The sequence below is a fragment of the Schistocerca nitens genome, chromosome 1 (assembly GCF_023898315.1).
Source record: "Schistocerca nitens isolate TAMUIC-IGC-003100 chromosome 1, iqSchNite1.1, whole genome shotgun sequence".
NCBI lineage: Eukaryota > Metazoa > Arthropoda > Insecta > Orthoptera > Acrididae > Schistocerca > Schistocerca nitens.
In genome coordinates this window covers 1,310,417,220-1,310,432,719 of record NC_064614.1, presented here as the reverse complement: position 1 = coordinate 1,310,432,719, position 15,500 = coordinate 1,310,417,220, and the positions used below count along the sequence as shown (strand labels likewise).

Sequence of the window (15,500 nt, the reverse complement as noted above, 5' to 3'; positions counted from 1 at the left end):
ACCAACTGTTCGTCTAAAATTGTGAGCCATGTGTTTGTGACTATTACAGCGCCATCTAACACAAAGCGAAAAAAGTGGTCCAACAGGAACATTCATATTTCTTTACGTACTAGACGAATATGTAATAAAAATGGGGGTTTCTATTTTAAAAAGACGCAGTTGATATCCGTTTGACCTATTGAAGCGGCATCTAGCTGGCCAGCCGTAGCGCCTTGTGGTTTCCCTCTTCAAGTTAGACAAGTTTCGTTCTTTGTAGTTTTTTCGTTTGCGCTTCATTCGTGCGATCTTCGGCCCGGTCACGATCAATGGACCACCCTGTATGAGGTGCAATCGAATAAGGCAATACGATACAAATCGAAAATTACCTTATAACTTTTATGCATATTACTGTGAAATAAACGATTGCCGATGTACGTTATTATGCCAAAGCGAGTCGTGCAGGTCATAGATACCCCATTCCTCGCTGTATGCCTGAATTAAGACGCTTAATGCCTCTTTGGTCCTTTACATTTCCAGAATACTATGGAGCCGACAGAAAAAAATGCTTACACAAAGAGTTAGTGTAAAAGAAAGTCTACTGGCAAAAAAATTGTTTTTTTCCTGCATTTATGAAGACCTACTTACAGAAAAAATGCTTACCCAAAACGAAAATCTGAACAACAGGCAAATAACAAGCAGAAAGCAGCACTGCGGTACTTCCTGCGGATGCGCAAATTATCGCTGCCTAGTGCGTATACGCGGGTTGACGGCAGTTTACAACTGCTCTTTATTGTAGCGCGCGGGTAATGTGTGTGTTTATTTTCGTAGTTTCACCCGTAGAACCGCTAGATGACTGTCGCGCTAGATCAATACCGTCCGCGGCGGACAGTCGTGTTAATGTCCTCCGCATACGGCGCTCCTTAATATGTCCGCGCCTGCACGACGCCACGCCCGTGACGTCACGCTGCCCCGTGCACCACCGTACAGCGCTTTCCAGACGAGGTACCACAGCCCAGAACGTTGAGTAGAAGCACACAACACGTGCTGGAACCACTGCACAGCGGGCACAATGACGAAGTGGCAGGGGGGGGGGGGGGGGGGCGTACCGGTGAAGTTTCCCATCGCGAAGAGGCGGCAGTCGGGAAGAAATGACGGTTGATGAAATTTCCAGAAGGCAAAGTAACGATTTTTGAATTATTGTGTTTTTTCGATGTTTTTTATTGCCGGCAGGGAATTATGGTAGAAAGTTCAAATTTGGTAAAAAGATCTAATAAAACAAAACCTTTAACTTGCTTTTACTCTTCTCTGTATGCAATTTGAAATGAATAAGTTTAGCAGAAACTAGAAATACACATATTTTCGTGAAATCTGTAAACATTAACTACCCTTTGATTGGCACTGATAATTATTCTGAAATTTTAATTCGTTGTAGAGAAGAAGTTAACGATATTGCGAGGCTTTCGATAAATATTTGTGCCACGATTCACGTCTGAAGGGTTCTCTCAGAGCTCGCAAGCGTTCGTGCCAAGTCGTTAGAAAGTTCCATCAGTTGCTACACAGGGCGATACGCTTTACTGGGCTTCACTCGCGGAAAGATCATCTTTCGGCAAAAGAACTGTGTGACGGCTGAAGAGTCACGAATAGGAAGGCAGGGATCGACTGTAGTGACGCGCAGGGGAAGGGTGTGTGTGTGTGTGGGGGGGGGGGGGGGGGGGTCGCAGAGCGCGGCGGCCCGCGCCTGCAGACTCTCTGCAACCCTGCTGCACTCTGCACGTGCACCGGACACGGATCCTGCGAAGCATCTCGTAACAGTCGAGTAAATGTTTCTACTGCCTGACTCGCGTAGGTCTGTCTCTGTTACAAACTGCGTGCCAGCCGGAGTGTTTTGTGTGTCACCAACAAAGACTAGAGTAGCTGATTGGGCAAGTTAAACGACTGGACGTCTGTGTCGTGAAGTATGTTTCGTACAGTGATATAATTTTGCACATACATTCAGTGACATGTGAAGATACCGTCTGCAAAATATGTCCCGAATCGAATTAGTAGTGAAGAAGTAAAAAATTAAAACGTCGTGTTGGAAGGTGCTAAGTGCTCTCATTCCCAGATAATGGATGAAGAAAGTAGGGGCGTTTGTGCGCCGTCAATTGGCGCTGTCTCGAGATAACCGCACGGTTTCTAGCTGTAGTCCTTGTCTTCTAGTGTCAAACTGTAAACACAAGCGCATGCCTTTAAATGAGTACATTGTGAAAGCATTCTCAATTTTTAAATTCGGTCAGTGTTAACACGTAACATTGAAAATCAAATTTCTGATGGTGCTCTAAGCTGTCAGAGAGACGAAGTGCAGCACCTGGTAGACGGCGGGGGTGGAGCCGTGCCGAGTGGCTCTGGAAGAAAGACACCAAATGAACTTTTTACACACATCAAAAAAAGTTTTGCGTCACCTCGGTTCCGAGTGTTCCGGAACCTGTACGGAAAATTGGAATAGACATCGACATAAACATCAAAAAAATTGTTCAAAAGGCTCTGAGCACTATGGGACTCAACTGCTGAGGTCATTAGTCCCCTAGAACTTAGAACTAGTTAAACCTAACTAACCTAAGGACATCACAAACATCCATGCCCGAGGCAGGATTCGAACCTGCGACCGTAACGGTCTTGCGGTTCCAGGCTGCAGCGCCTTTAACCGCACGGCCACTTCGGCCGGCACATAAACATCATTTACGCCATTTTTATTGCTCATGAAAACCACAAACTGGATGTTGTACCGCCATACAGCGAGACCTTCAGAGGTGGTGGTCCAGATTGCTGTACACACCGGTACCCAGTAGCATGTCCTCTTGCATTGATGCATACCTGTATTCGTCGTGGCATACTATCCACAAGTTCATCGAGGCACTGTCGGTCCAGACTGTTCCACTCCTCAACGGCAATTCGGCGCAGAACCCTCACAGTGGTTGGTGGGTCACGTCGTCCATAAACATCCCTTTTCAATCTATCCCAGGCAAGTTCGATAGGATTCTTGTCTAGAGAACATGCTCGCCACTCTAGTGGAGCGATGGCGTTGTCCTGAAGCAAGTCATTCACAAGATGTGCACGATGGGGGCGCGGATTGCCGTCTGTGAAGACGAATGCCTCGCCAATATGCTGCCGATATGGTTGCACTATCGGTCGGAGGATGGCATTCACGTATCCTACAGCAGTTACAGCGCCTTCCATGACCACCAGCGGCGTACGTCGGCCCCACATAGTGCCACCCCAAAACATCAGGGAACCTCCACCTTGCTGCACGCGCTGGACAGTGTGTCTGAGGCGTTCAGCCTGACCGGGTTGCTTCCAAACACGTGTCCGACGATTGTCTGCCTGGAGGCATATGCGACCCTGATCGGCGAAGAGAAAGAGAACGTGATGCCAATCCTGAGAGATCCATTCGGCACATTGTGGGCCCACCTGTACCGCGCTGCACGGTGTCGTGGTTGCAAAGATGGACCTGGCCACGGACGTCGGGAGTGAAGTTGCGCATCATGTGGCCTATTGAGCACAATTTCAGTCGCGACACGACGTCCTGTGTCTGTGCGAAAATCATTATTCAACATGTTGCCGTTGCTGTCAGGGTTCCTCCGAGCCGTAATCTGTAGGTAGCGGTCATCCACTGCAGTAGTAGCCCTTGGGCGGCCTGAGCGAGGGATGTCATCGAGAGTTGCTGTCTCTGTGTATCTCTTCCATGTCAGAAAAACATCGCTTTGGTTCCCTCCGAGACAATTCTCTTGTTGACAGCCCTTGCTGGCACAAAGTGACAATGCGGACGGGATGGAACCGCGCAGTGCTGACCGTCTTGGCACGGACTTCAGGAGCCGTGTACCTCCTTCCTGTTGGAGTGACTGGAACTGATCGGCTGTCGGACCACCTGCGTCTAATAGGCGCTGCTCGTGAATGGTTGTTTTCATACTTGGGCGGGTTTAGCGACATCCGTGAACAGTCAGAGGGACTGTGTCTGTGATACAACATCGACAGTCAACGTCTGTCTTGAGGAGTTCTGGGAACCGGGGTGATGCAAAACATTTTTTGATGTGTGTATATCGTGCTCTAAGAGTTTCAGAAGAAAACTAGTGAAAAGAGTGGAGATCAGGACAAATATGGGTAACAGTAGACGAAATAGTGTGGACAAACGTATTGTTCAGTTGCGCGCACTTGCTGAGGTCGCGCAGCCGGCTGCTGTGTTGCCGGCCTGGGCTCGGCTGGTCGAACAGACGGGCGTCAGCCGCGCGTACTCGTTCGCCAGCGCGCACTCGCGGATGTGACGGGCGACGTCGTGTCGTCTCTACTGAACATCTCAGCGCGCACTTGACTCGTGCGTGGGCCGACGGTACAAAGATCGGGTGATCCCGGTGGCCGAGAAACTACTGCACGCCGATCGTTCCAATGCCCGATGTAACTTCCAGTGACGCACTGTGTCACTGGTACTACGGATTTTCAAATAGCTGTATGCCGGATTTTAAGAAATGGGAATATCTTTACGTTTTTTGTTCAAAATCACGAGAAGTATAACCCTTCAGAGGGTATAACTCTGTTGCTGACTCACGCTACAGTCAGTATTTGCCTCCACCGTATGCACTTGTAGTCCAGAGTCGCTGTAACAAGAAAGTTAGTGATTGCTGGCATGCGACCTGAGAGGCCCCTACGGTGGACCGTCGTACGGGGACAGCTTTCATTGCAGAACGTACGAAGTGTCATTTGCCGACTGTATGCGCTGTCACCGTACACTGGAAAGCAACGGTAAATGTCGTAGCGGGGCGATTAGGTAGCTGTGAACAACTGTAGGCAGAAGAGTGTGCACTTGAACAATTTATTCAAGTTTCAATTTATAAATGATGAAAAAAATTCCCATTGGCCGGTGTTGCGTCCTGGGAGTGGAGTGCAAAAGGTGGCTCCGGAGAGCGCCCGTTTGCTCGCGTCCGTGGCTGCTGTACACGGAGGCGACGGAAGCCAGGGGACGGCGATACGCACGTGTGTACGTGGCGGCGGTGCGCGGGCGGGGCTGCCGCCTGCACTCGGACGGCTCGTGCGAAAACGTACCTGGCGTCACGAGTGCCGCACTGTGGCAATTAACACAGGCTGAACGCGGAACTGTACTTGCAGCTAGACGCACGGGACATTCCACTCCGGAATTCGAAAGGGAATTGAGTATTGCGAGATCCGCAGTGTGGACGGTGCCGAGGTGGGCGGACTGGGGGCGCCGCCTGTCAGCACGGCCCGGAGGGCTGTCAGTGCGTGAAACCGACCCCAGCAGTGGCCGTGGCCGTGTCTGTCGGACCCTGGACGACTGGAAAACCGCCGGCCCGGCCAGACACGTCCCGAATAGAGATGGGCAAAACTGTTCTTTTCAGAGATTGGATCAGAACTGTTCACTCCCTGAAATGAATTAGCTCTTTTTCGTGACTCACCACTCATTTACAATAGAAAATAAATGGAAGGCACATTGCCCTTTAAACTTGGTTTATTCCAGTACTATACCTGTATTTTGATCTTATTTGATCCTATTTTGAAGTAACACAGATAATGAGTAAGAATTTTGTATTGTTTATTGAAATTTCCACGATATGACAAAGTTTTTGATTATTGATTTATTTTGCACTATCGTGGATTTTTGGGTGATCGGAAAATGTTGTAACTTGAGATTTACATTAACAATATATTTGGCTATAATGTATTAAAATTTCACTAACCTCATACAAATACATTGCAAGCCATATATTTTTAAAGTGAACGTTTCCTTCCGAAGACGCCTAAAATCGCAAAATCCGTACCAGAATAAGAAAAAAAAATATAAATTTGACTGTAAAACGAAAGTGCTGCATGTAGCCTTACGCAGAATAAAACAAGGAAAATATTGGTGTATCACATTTTGCGATACGTTTATCGGTTCGCTCGTAATTAAAGCGTAAATTCGAGTGTCCATAATAAAAATCCTATAGTAAGAGGAGTCATCAGGAACCTAATCTAATCAGTTTAAACAAATAAAAATAAAATAAAAACAATTGATGTATACATAACACAATAATGTAATATACATAGCGGTATTACTACGAAGAACAATATCCAGTAGAGACGAACCCCGATGCAGAGGCGCTGAGTCGAGCAGGTCGAGCCGCGAGCTGTATTACTGCGTGAGCTGAGACCGCAGAGACCAGAGTAACACCTGAGTCGCTTTGCTCGACGCTCTGGCTAGAGTCGAGACGGTGGGGCGAGCGTTGAGCGGGCGAGTTCCGAGGGTGGGGGTAGCGGTGAACTCACCCGCTCCGAGCCAAATAGTCCGTTCCCTTGCGAGCGGGTTGTTGCAAGTAGTTCCTATGTTATCCGCTAGGTGGCTCTCTGTCCTGTTGCTCGCATCAACTGCCCAGAGGGCAGGACGTGCGACTGAAACGATCGCCGACGGAGTGCGATGCGAAGTTAAGCTGCGCCAGACACTGCGCGCAGCAGACGACGCACAGAGACGGCACGGCATATGTGAAACACAAAATCCAATGGGGCACTGCACAATGCAGGCAGCCAAGGTAGAAGCAGGGCAGAGGCCGGCGCTGGCTGCGTTGTGTGGCGTGCACTGTGCTCTGACCAGCAGAGGCGCCGCTGATATGCTCCGTCTCTCTCTCTCTCTCTCCCTCTCTCTCTCTGCCGTGTGGGAAACGTTTGGAGCTACCGTTCTTTTTTTTCTGAATCACTGATTGTTCACTCCTTTGAAAGATTGGACTCTATGTATTAGTTCAAGAGCGGATCCCCCATCTCTAGTCCCGAAATCAGCTGCTCAGAGCTGACCGCAGAGTTTCGGTGTGGCGCGGACCTGAGTAAGCCGCCGACCGAAACTGTCGACGAGGCACTGTGAAGGTCGGTGGTGGCTCCGTAACGGCGAGGGCTGTCTTCACGTGGAATGGACTCGGTCCTGTGGTACAACTCAACCGATCATTGACTGCAAAAGGCTGTGTTCGGCTACGTGGAGACGTAACGACGATGGAATTTTTACGGACGACAATGCGCCACGTCACAGGGCCACAATTGTTCGGGATCGGTTCGTAGAACATCTGGACAATTGGAGCGAATGGTCTGGCCACTCGGAGCGCCGCACACGAGTTACGTCGAACATTTGTGGGCCGTAATGGACGGGTCAGTCGGTGCACAACATCCTGCAGCGGCAACACTTCCGTGGCTCAGCGTTTGTGCAGAGAACTCGTGACGAGTCGTCGAGTGCCCGGCACTACGGCTGGCTGCATGAGGCCTCCCACACCACAGGACATCGGGAGGCCTCCCTCACCACTTTGTCCTAACTCGGTGTATGCGGCAGGTCGGAGGTGACGGGCTGATGTTTCCACGATCTTCCTAAATCGGCGGTTGTCGGAGGCCGTCGGGCTAATTTTGGATTTTCGGAGGACGGTTGCTCGGGAAGTTCTTAAGGCGTTCCCGAGAAGCGATATAATCGGGAATAGGAAGTGCGCAGTGGAAACGCCTATATCGAGTTCCCGACCCGAACTGGCTGAAAGGCCTAAATGTTGCACGACTTCGTGGATCGGTCTGGAGACCGGGGAACGGGCGTCGGTGCTCCGGCGTGTCCGCAGCACGCGGCACGCGGCACGCGGCACGCGGCACGCGGCACGCGGCACGCGGCACGCGGCACGCGGCACGCGGCACGCGGCACGCGGCACGCGGCACGCGGCACGCGGCACGCGGCACGCGGCACGCGTCAGGCGGCGCTCTCTCGCTGCCGATGTTTCTTCCAGCACGGAGGACGGAGACATCCAGAAGGTGCCTTCGCGCGAGCCGTCCTGCATTTTTACACGAGTCGTTCGCATCTTCTACGCGACTTTTGCCGTCTCGGACGGTACAGACGCTCGATAGATGGGGACTCGAAATTAAGTTGCGTAGCCAAGCAGCTGGGTGGAAAGTGACATTTAGAAAATGTCGTGAACACGAAAAGCACTGGAAAGTGGGAAAACATAACGTACACCACATTTACGAAGTGTCTGGTACATCAGGATGACCACCCCACTGGCAGAAGAACGCTAGTAAGCAGTTACGAAAAGTTGTACGTTTCCGAAGCAGCCCGTATATCAGAAACAACCATCTCCCTACTGGTGTAAGAACGCCAGTAACTTGTATATAGCTTATGCCCACCTATCACAGCCCAAAAAAGAGTGAGTCTAGTGACTTTAACTACAAGGGGTACCATCCTTATCACTCGAACAAATTATTTTTTCGAGTTATAATTGAAGCCAAAAATTTGAGATAAACGTTTTGCCTACTTGTGGTTTCCAGTAATACTGTAATTTCCGACCGTAGATTTCGAAGTAGATAGCGATTACGAAACGTTTCAGTGTTAAGAAGCTACACACTAGTTTTTCGGATTCTACTTATGAGCATCTCACAGTCCGTTTTTCCTGGGTCAGAATGTCGGCCGAATTGACCGAAGAGAACAGAGTGACCCGAATTTGAAGCACGTACGGTCGGCCGGCGAGATGGGACTGCGTCGCGCCCGTGTGCGCACCGGCGGCCGCTGTGGGCTGTGGGAGGGAGCCGCCGGGCACTCTCGACCGCCACTCTGCGCTCAGTCCGCGACTCTGGACTGGCAACGACTGGACTCGCAGTGCTGGAACGGCGGCGGGCCTGCCACTCGCCAGTCTGTGGTGCGTCGCGGCTGAGTCGCTAGCGTTAACGTGCAAAACGCGCACAGTCTGAGGGCGGCGGCCGAGGTCCCGGACGAGCGACGCGACGTCTTCGCGGCACACTTCCAACTTGTAGAATTCTCGGGTGTCCGCTCGCGTCACTTAGCAACCTCTCCAGCATACTGCGGCAAGCAGACTTTTGGCCACGCTCACGCCGTCGCTGTTGACGTACTGGAGCGTGCGCCTCAAGCAGCTGCCTGTCCAAGTGTCGCGCACAACCTGACCTGTCACCGGGGCGCACATCCAGCCGACTACCTTACTTAGTGTATTCTAAAAATAAAACTGCAAAATGGTCGTGTCCCATTGAAAATATATCCGAAAAACTGATTGCAGGTAATGTACCCAGCGTAACACAGAGGAATAAGCATACTTGTAAAACTTTCTCTGCCTGTTTATCGTTCGCAACAAGCTAATCTCAAAAAATACTACACGAATTTTCGTGGATTTATGACAGGTAACTCGATAGAGGCTTTATTTCATACGAATCGGATTATGGTAAAAGAGATACCTCATATGGTTCAAATGGCTCTGAGCACTATGGGTCTTAACATCTATGGTCATCAGTCCCCTAGAACTTAGAACTAGTTAAACCCAACTAACCTAAGGACATCACACAGATCCATGCCCGAGGCAGGATTCGAACCTGCGACCGTAGCGGTCTCGGGGTTCCAGACTGTAGCCCGTACAACCGCTCGGCCACTCTTGCCGGCAAAAATACCTCAGTGTAAAGTTTGAGGAGCTCTGGTCGGATAAGTATTTCCGACGTTTATCCCAGCGACACGATCGTCACGGTGCAGTAAACGGCACTGCCAGTCTCGCGTTTTCCCTTACTGACAGCAGTACTTTGGAACGCGTAACGTCAGTGACTTAAATAAATGCTGCAACCTTATCTTTACGAATATGAGCCAACACTACATTTACTCAGCTAGAATGTACGGCTTTATTGATTTCGCTTTGTGTATTGAAACGTAACGAAATTCCTTTGCTTCTTACGATAAGTTTATTTGTATTTCACTCGTTCGCTAGAAAAAACGAGTTTTTTCACTTTCGTTTCTGATTTCGGTGGCTACTTCTTACATTTTGATTTCGTGTTTTTTTACGAATAAAAATGCCTGGAAGACAGTCGACGCTTTGTGAAAACACGAGAATCGCTAAAAGACTGAGCACTGTGCGGTCTCGAGGATCGAATGGACATCGCGAGGCGAGACATTTTGCGGCTCGAGAGCATCAGGCTTGAACTCGCTCTCTGGAAACCCCTGCCGGGAGAGACGCACGACGCAACTCTGATCGAGAGTGACGTGCACTACCTCGCTGCGCGAGACGTCACGTGCAGTTTCACCCCGCTGCAGCCACCTACTGCTGCTGCAGCCCCTGTGCACCGGGGGCAGGCAGTATTAAAATAAGGGAGTGTATCGCAGCAGAAGAAAGCGAATGCAAGGTGGATTTTCGGCTGTACCTTTCGGTGCAGTACCACAATGTAACAGAGTTAAAAACTGTGAAACAAACGAAGGAAATGCGTTAAACCTGGTATTATTTTTGTTATGTTAGACGTGCAGTAGGCAGGGAACAGCGGCACACTGACGGCACGGAGAGAGAGAGAGAGAGACAGAGAGAGCGAGAGAGACAGACAGAGAGTGTGTAAGCGTAGGTGCAGTGCGTTGGCGGGGCGCGCACACAGGCGCAGTGCTCGGTGCTGTGTGCTGTGTGCTGTGTGCTGCACACCGGTCTGCGCTTTACAGCACCTCACTGAGCTGACCTGTCAGTTCCGGCTGCCGGCGCCACTCCTACGGGCGGTATTTCTGCCGGAATGCGGAACACGACGGCCGCTGTTTCGCTGTAGCTGCAAAGCGAAACATTGCCGTCACTAAAAGGGACTCAGGCGAGCTGCAGATTCCCGCGCAAGGCTGTCTTCAAACTGTGCCAACTGCTTCTCCATTCGCTCACGAACGTGCGTGAGTGCTGCGGTGACAGCAGGCGAGCCCAGGCGGCCGCGCCAGGCCCACGGCCAGCTCACACGCTACCCAACTACCACCCCCCACCCCCACCCCCTCCCCCTCCACCACCCACACACATTCTCTTTTACAAAGCTCCGTATCACGCTAAACGCTGTAATACAAGTTAGTTCTTACTATAAATTAAAAACAACGAAATTCAGCGAACAACACACGAACACCGGAAGCTCGGCGTAATTTCAAACGGCAAAAGATATGCGATGACAGGCAACAGCGCCATTTGTTCAAGCTGGAGTACCTGGATGTGTAACAGTAGGTATGCAGAGCGCGTTCCGGGCCACAATGCGTGAGTGGCAACGCAGTCGTAACGATCTTGACCCCTGACCCGTGACGGCGAGCAGAACTCGGTGTGCCGGCTGCCTGCCGCCTACGCGCCCTCCCTCCCTCCCGTCTCTGCGCCTCCGCCCTTCTCCGGCCACTGTGCTCAGCTCAGTCCGGCTCCCCTCACCGTACTATCGACCGGGTCAGCAACGCCGGCCGCGGTGGCCGAGCGGTTCCAGGCGCTACAGTCCGGAACCGCGTGACCGCTACAGTCGCAGGTTCGAATCGTGACTCGGGCATGGATGTGTGTGATGTCCTTAGGTTAGTTAGGTTTAGGTAGTTCCAAGTTCTAGGGGACTGATGACCTCACATGTTAAGTCCCATAGTGTTCACAGCCATTTGAACCGTTTGGTCAGCAACGCAAGCGCGAATCGTCCACTGGCTCCGCCAACAGCAGCACAAATTTGCTTTCGGACAGCACCAGGCACCCACTACTATTTGCAAACACTAGTACTTGTCAAATATCGATATTCGCAAGCACCCAGTAACTATTTGCCAAATATATTTATGATACGATTGGTGTTGTAACTCTTTTTCACCAACCAAACATTGATATTTTTGCAATTATAATTGTCTGTAACTGTTTTTTCAGCAACCGATCGCAATTTTGCTTCCAGGGGCGCGGCGTTGGAGCGAACTGCGTCGTCTGCCCACCGGCGTCGTTATGTCGGGCGTCCGCAAGAAAGCCACCTTTTGCGCCAGCACACAGTGCTGTGTGTGGGGCAGCTAGTTCAAACAGTGAATCAATATTTCCGTCTGTCAGTCTGCCTGTCGCGATGGGATGAGAGCGGCAGCAGTGTCTGCACATAGTGGTGACTGCGCTGGCTAGTTGAAAAAATAACTATAAAGGTGTGCTGCTCCAGTGCATTTGTCTCAGATTGTAGACTCTCAGTAAGGCTCCGCCGTTCGTCAATACTGTGGCAACAACGACGAATTAACGGGTGTCCCCTTTGGACAGATCCTGCCCAAGATCCTGCCCAAGCCTCTTCATCTCCGGTTACCTACTTCTGAGTCTCCATAGTATATTCATCCCTTCCTCTCCCTCTACGATTTTTAACCTCCACGCTTCCCTCCAGTACTAAACTGGTGATCCCTTAATACCTCAGAACATGTCCTACCAACCGATCCCTCCTTCTAGTCAAGTTGTGCCACAAACTCCTCTTCTCCCCAATTCTGTTCAGTACCTCCCCATCTAATCTTCAGCATTCTCCTGCAGCACCACATTTCGAAAGCTTCTATTCTCTTCTTGTCCAAACTATTTATCGTCCATGTGTCACTTCCATACATGGCTACACTCCATACAAATACCTTCAGAAACGACTTCCAGACTCTTAAATCTACACTCGATGTTAACAAATTTCTCTTCTTCAGAAACGCTTTCCTTGCCATTGCCAGTCTACATTTTATATCCTCTCTACTTCGAACATCATCAGTTATTTTGTTCCCCAAATAGCAAAACTCATCTATTACTTTAAGTGTCTCATTTCCCAATCTAATCCCCTGAGCACTACCTGACTTCATTCCACTACATTCCATTATCCTCGTTTTGCTTTTGTTGATGTTCATCTTATACCCTCCTTTCAAGACAGTGTCCATTCCGTTCAACTGCTCTACCAGGTCCTTTCCTGCCTCTGACACAATTACAATGTCATCGGCAAACCTCAAAGTTTTTATTTCTTCTCCATGGATTTTAACACCTACTCCGAATTTTTCTTTTGTTTCATTTACTCCTTGCTCAATTTACAGATTCAATTGGATCAGGGAGAGCCTACAACCCTGTCTCACTCCCTTCCCAACCACTGCTTCCCTTTCGTTCCCCCCTACTCTTATTACTGCCATCTGCTTTCGGCACAAATTGCCAGTATCCTTTCGCTCCCTCTATTCTACCCCAGCCACCTTTAGAATTTGTAACACAGTATTCCAGTCAACATTGTCAAATACCTTCTCTAAGTCAACAAGTGCTAGATGCGTGAGTTTCTCTTTCCTCACACTATCTTCCAAGGTCTTCCAGTCAACATTGTCAAATACCTTCTCTAAGTCAACAAGTGCTAGATGCGTGAGTTTCTCTTTCCTCACACTATCTTCCAAGGTAAGTGGTAGCGTCAGTACTGCCTCGCGTGCTCCAACATTTCTACGGAATCCAAACTGATTTTCCTCGACGTCGGCTTCTATCTGTTCTTCCATTCCTCTCTAATCAATTCGTGTTACTACTTTGGAACCGTGACTTATTGAACTGATATTTCGGTAATTTTCACACCTGTCAGCACCTGCTTTCTTTGGGATTCGAATTATTATATTCTTCTTCAAGTCTGATGGTATTTCGCCTGTCTCATACACCTTGCTCATCAGATAGTAGATTTTCGTCAGGACTGGCTCTCCCAAGGCTAACAGTGGTTGCAATGGAATGTTGTCTACTCCCGGGGCCTTGTTTCGACTTGGGCCTAAACTGCTCAGTCAAACTATTCACACAATATTATATCTCCAATTTCATCTTCATCTACATCCTCTTCCATTTCGATAGTATTGCTCTCAAGTACATCGCCCTTGTATAGACCCTCTATATACTCCTACAACTTTGCTTTCCCTTCTTTCCTTGTGAATCGTCTTGTCTCACTGTATTTCTTTCCCTTGCTCTTGTCAGTCGTTTCCTAATGCTCTCTCTGAAACCCTCTACAGCTCAGGTTTTTTTTATTTATCCGAGTCCTATATCCTTAAATTCCTACCATTTTGCAGTTTCCTCAGTTTTAATCTACAGTTCATAACCAATAAATTGTGGTCAGAGTCCACATCTGCCCCTGGAAATGGCTTACAGGTTAAAACCTGGTTCCTAAACCTGTGTCTTACCATTACACAATCTATCTGAAACCTTCTAGTGTTTCCTGGTCTCTTCCACGTACACAACCTTCTTTCGTGATTCTTAAACGAAGTGTTAGCTATTTTCGTCTCCCTTCACTATTCGAATAATTTGGGGCATATAAACTTGTAGTACTGCGGTAGACGTAGGCTTCGTGTCTATCTTCGCTACAATAATGCGTTCACTATGCCGATCGTAGTACCTCATCCGCGCTGCTATTATTCTATTCATTAGTAAGCCTACTCCTACATTACTCTTATTTGATTTTGTATTTATAACCCTGTATTCACCTTACCAGAAGTCTTGTTCCTCCTGCCAACGGACTTCTCTAATTCCCACTATATTTAACTTTCACCTATTCATTTCCTTTTTTTTAATTTTCTAACCTACCTCCCCGATTAAGGGACCTGACATTCTAACTATGGGGAACTATTTTACCGCCGGCCGGAGTGGCCGTGCGGTTCTAGGCGCTACAGTCTGGAGCCGAGCGACCGCTACGGTCGCAGGTTCAAATCCTGCCTCGGTCATGGATGTGTATGTGTGTGATGTCCTTAGGTTAGTTAGGTTTAATTAGTTCTAAGTTCTAGGCGACTGATGACCTCAGAAGTTAAGTCGCATAGTGCTCAGAGCCATTTGAACCATTTGAACTATTTTACCTCCGGAATATTTTACCCGAGAGGACGCAATCATCATTTAACCATACAGTAAAGCTGCACTCCCTCGGAAAACATTACGGCTGTAGTTTCCCCTTGGTTTCAGCCGTTCTCAGTGCCAGCACAGCAAGGCTGTTTTGTTGATGTTACAAGGCCAGATTACTCCATCATCCAGAGTGTTGCCCCTGTAACTACTGAAAAGGCTGCTGCCCCTCTTCAGGAACCACACGTGTGTCTGGCCTCTCAACAGATACCCCTCCGTTGTGGTTGCACCTACGGTACGGCTATCTCTATCGCTGAGGCACGCAAGTCTCCCCACCAACGGCAAGGTCCAAGGTTCATGGGAGCGGGGGGAGGGGAGCGAGTTATTATTCTCCGTGTATGCCCACGTACAGAACCAGCAGTGTAGTATCCCAATAGAACCGTACACTTGGGTGCAGAGTGGGCTGTGTGTTTGACCCTGTCCGAGACTGTTTAACTATATCAGGCATCGACAAGGAGTACTTACAGTGTAGAGAACAGCTGCTCTGCGTTGGTAACTCGCCAGAGTGGCTCTTTAGAGTATAAAAGGAGGCAGGAAAGCCAGAGCCGATCAGTCTCCTGCAGTGGTGGAATGAGTCAACGCAGACTGCTCCAAAGCGCTGAACACTCGTCAGGTGTTAGGGAGGAAGACAAGACCGGCAGACGAGCGCTTGGCCTGGGGGGTTATTACTGGAGATCCTGGGCAATCTTGGCGTCGACAACATAAGTTACACCGAAAACGGTACGCTCCATAGCAAGAAGAATTTTAATGTGCTTACACCTATTACAGAACCGTCTTGCTCGTTAAAATGTGTGATGAAGCGAACTGTGAGGAGCCATTACAAAAGAGACAGTCAGTAATGTAAAAGCAGTACATGTGCGGCTCATTTAACTATCATCTACCCAGTAAATTCTCCAAGTCCGTGACTGCGAGACACGATGTCAAGGGAGT

At 49.3% G+C, this 15,500-nt stretch overlaps 1 protein-coding gene across 3 annotated transcripts in view; it reads right to left on the bottom strand.

Annotated features, from left to right (window-relative positions):
- Positions 1-15,500, bottom strand: part of LOC126202832 (carboxypeptidase E-like) — a 493,528-nt gene that overhangs the window by 42,166 nt on the left and 435,862 nt on the right. For 2 of the 3 annotated variants that reach the window (XM_049936897.1, XM_049936899.1), the window contains one exon: positions 10,444-10,527. The exons of the other annotated variant lie outside the window; for it this stretch is intronic. In XM_049936897.1, the coding sequence (XP_049792854.1) occupies positions 10,447-10,527 (81 nt within the window). In that variant the 3' untranslated portion in view covers positions 10,444-10,446. The remainder of the gene's footprint in view (positions 1-10,443; positions 10,528-15,500) is intronic. 3 annotated transcript variants of the gene reach the window in all.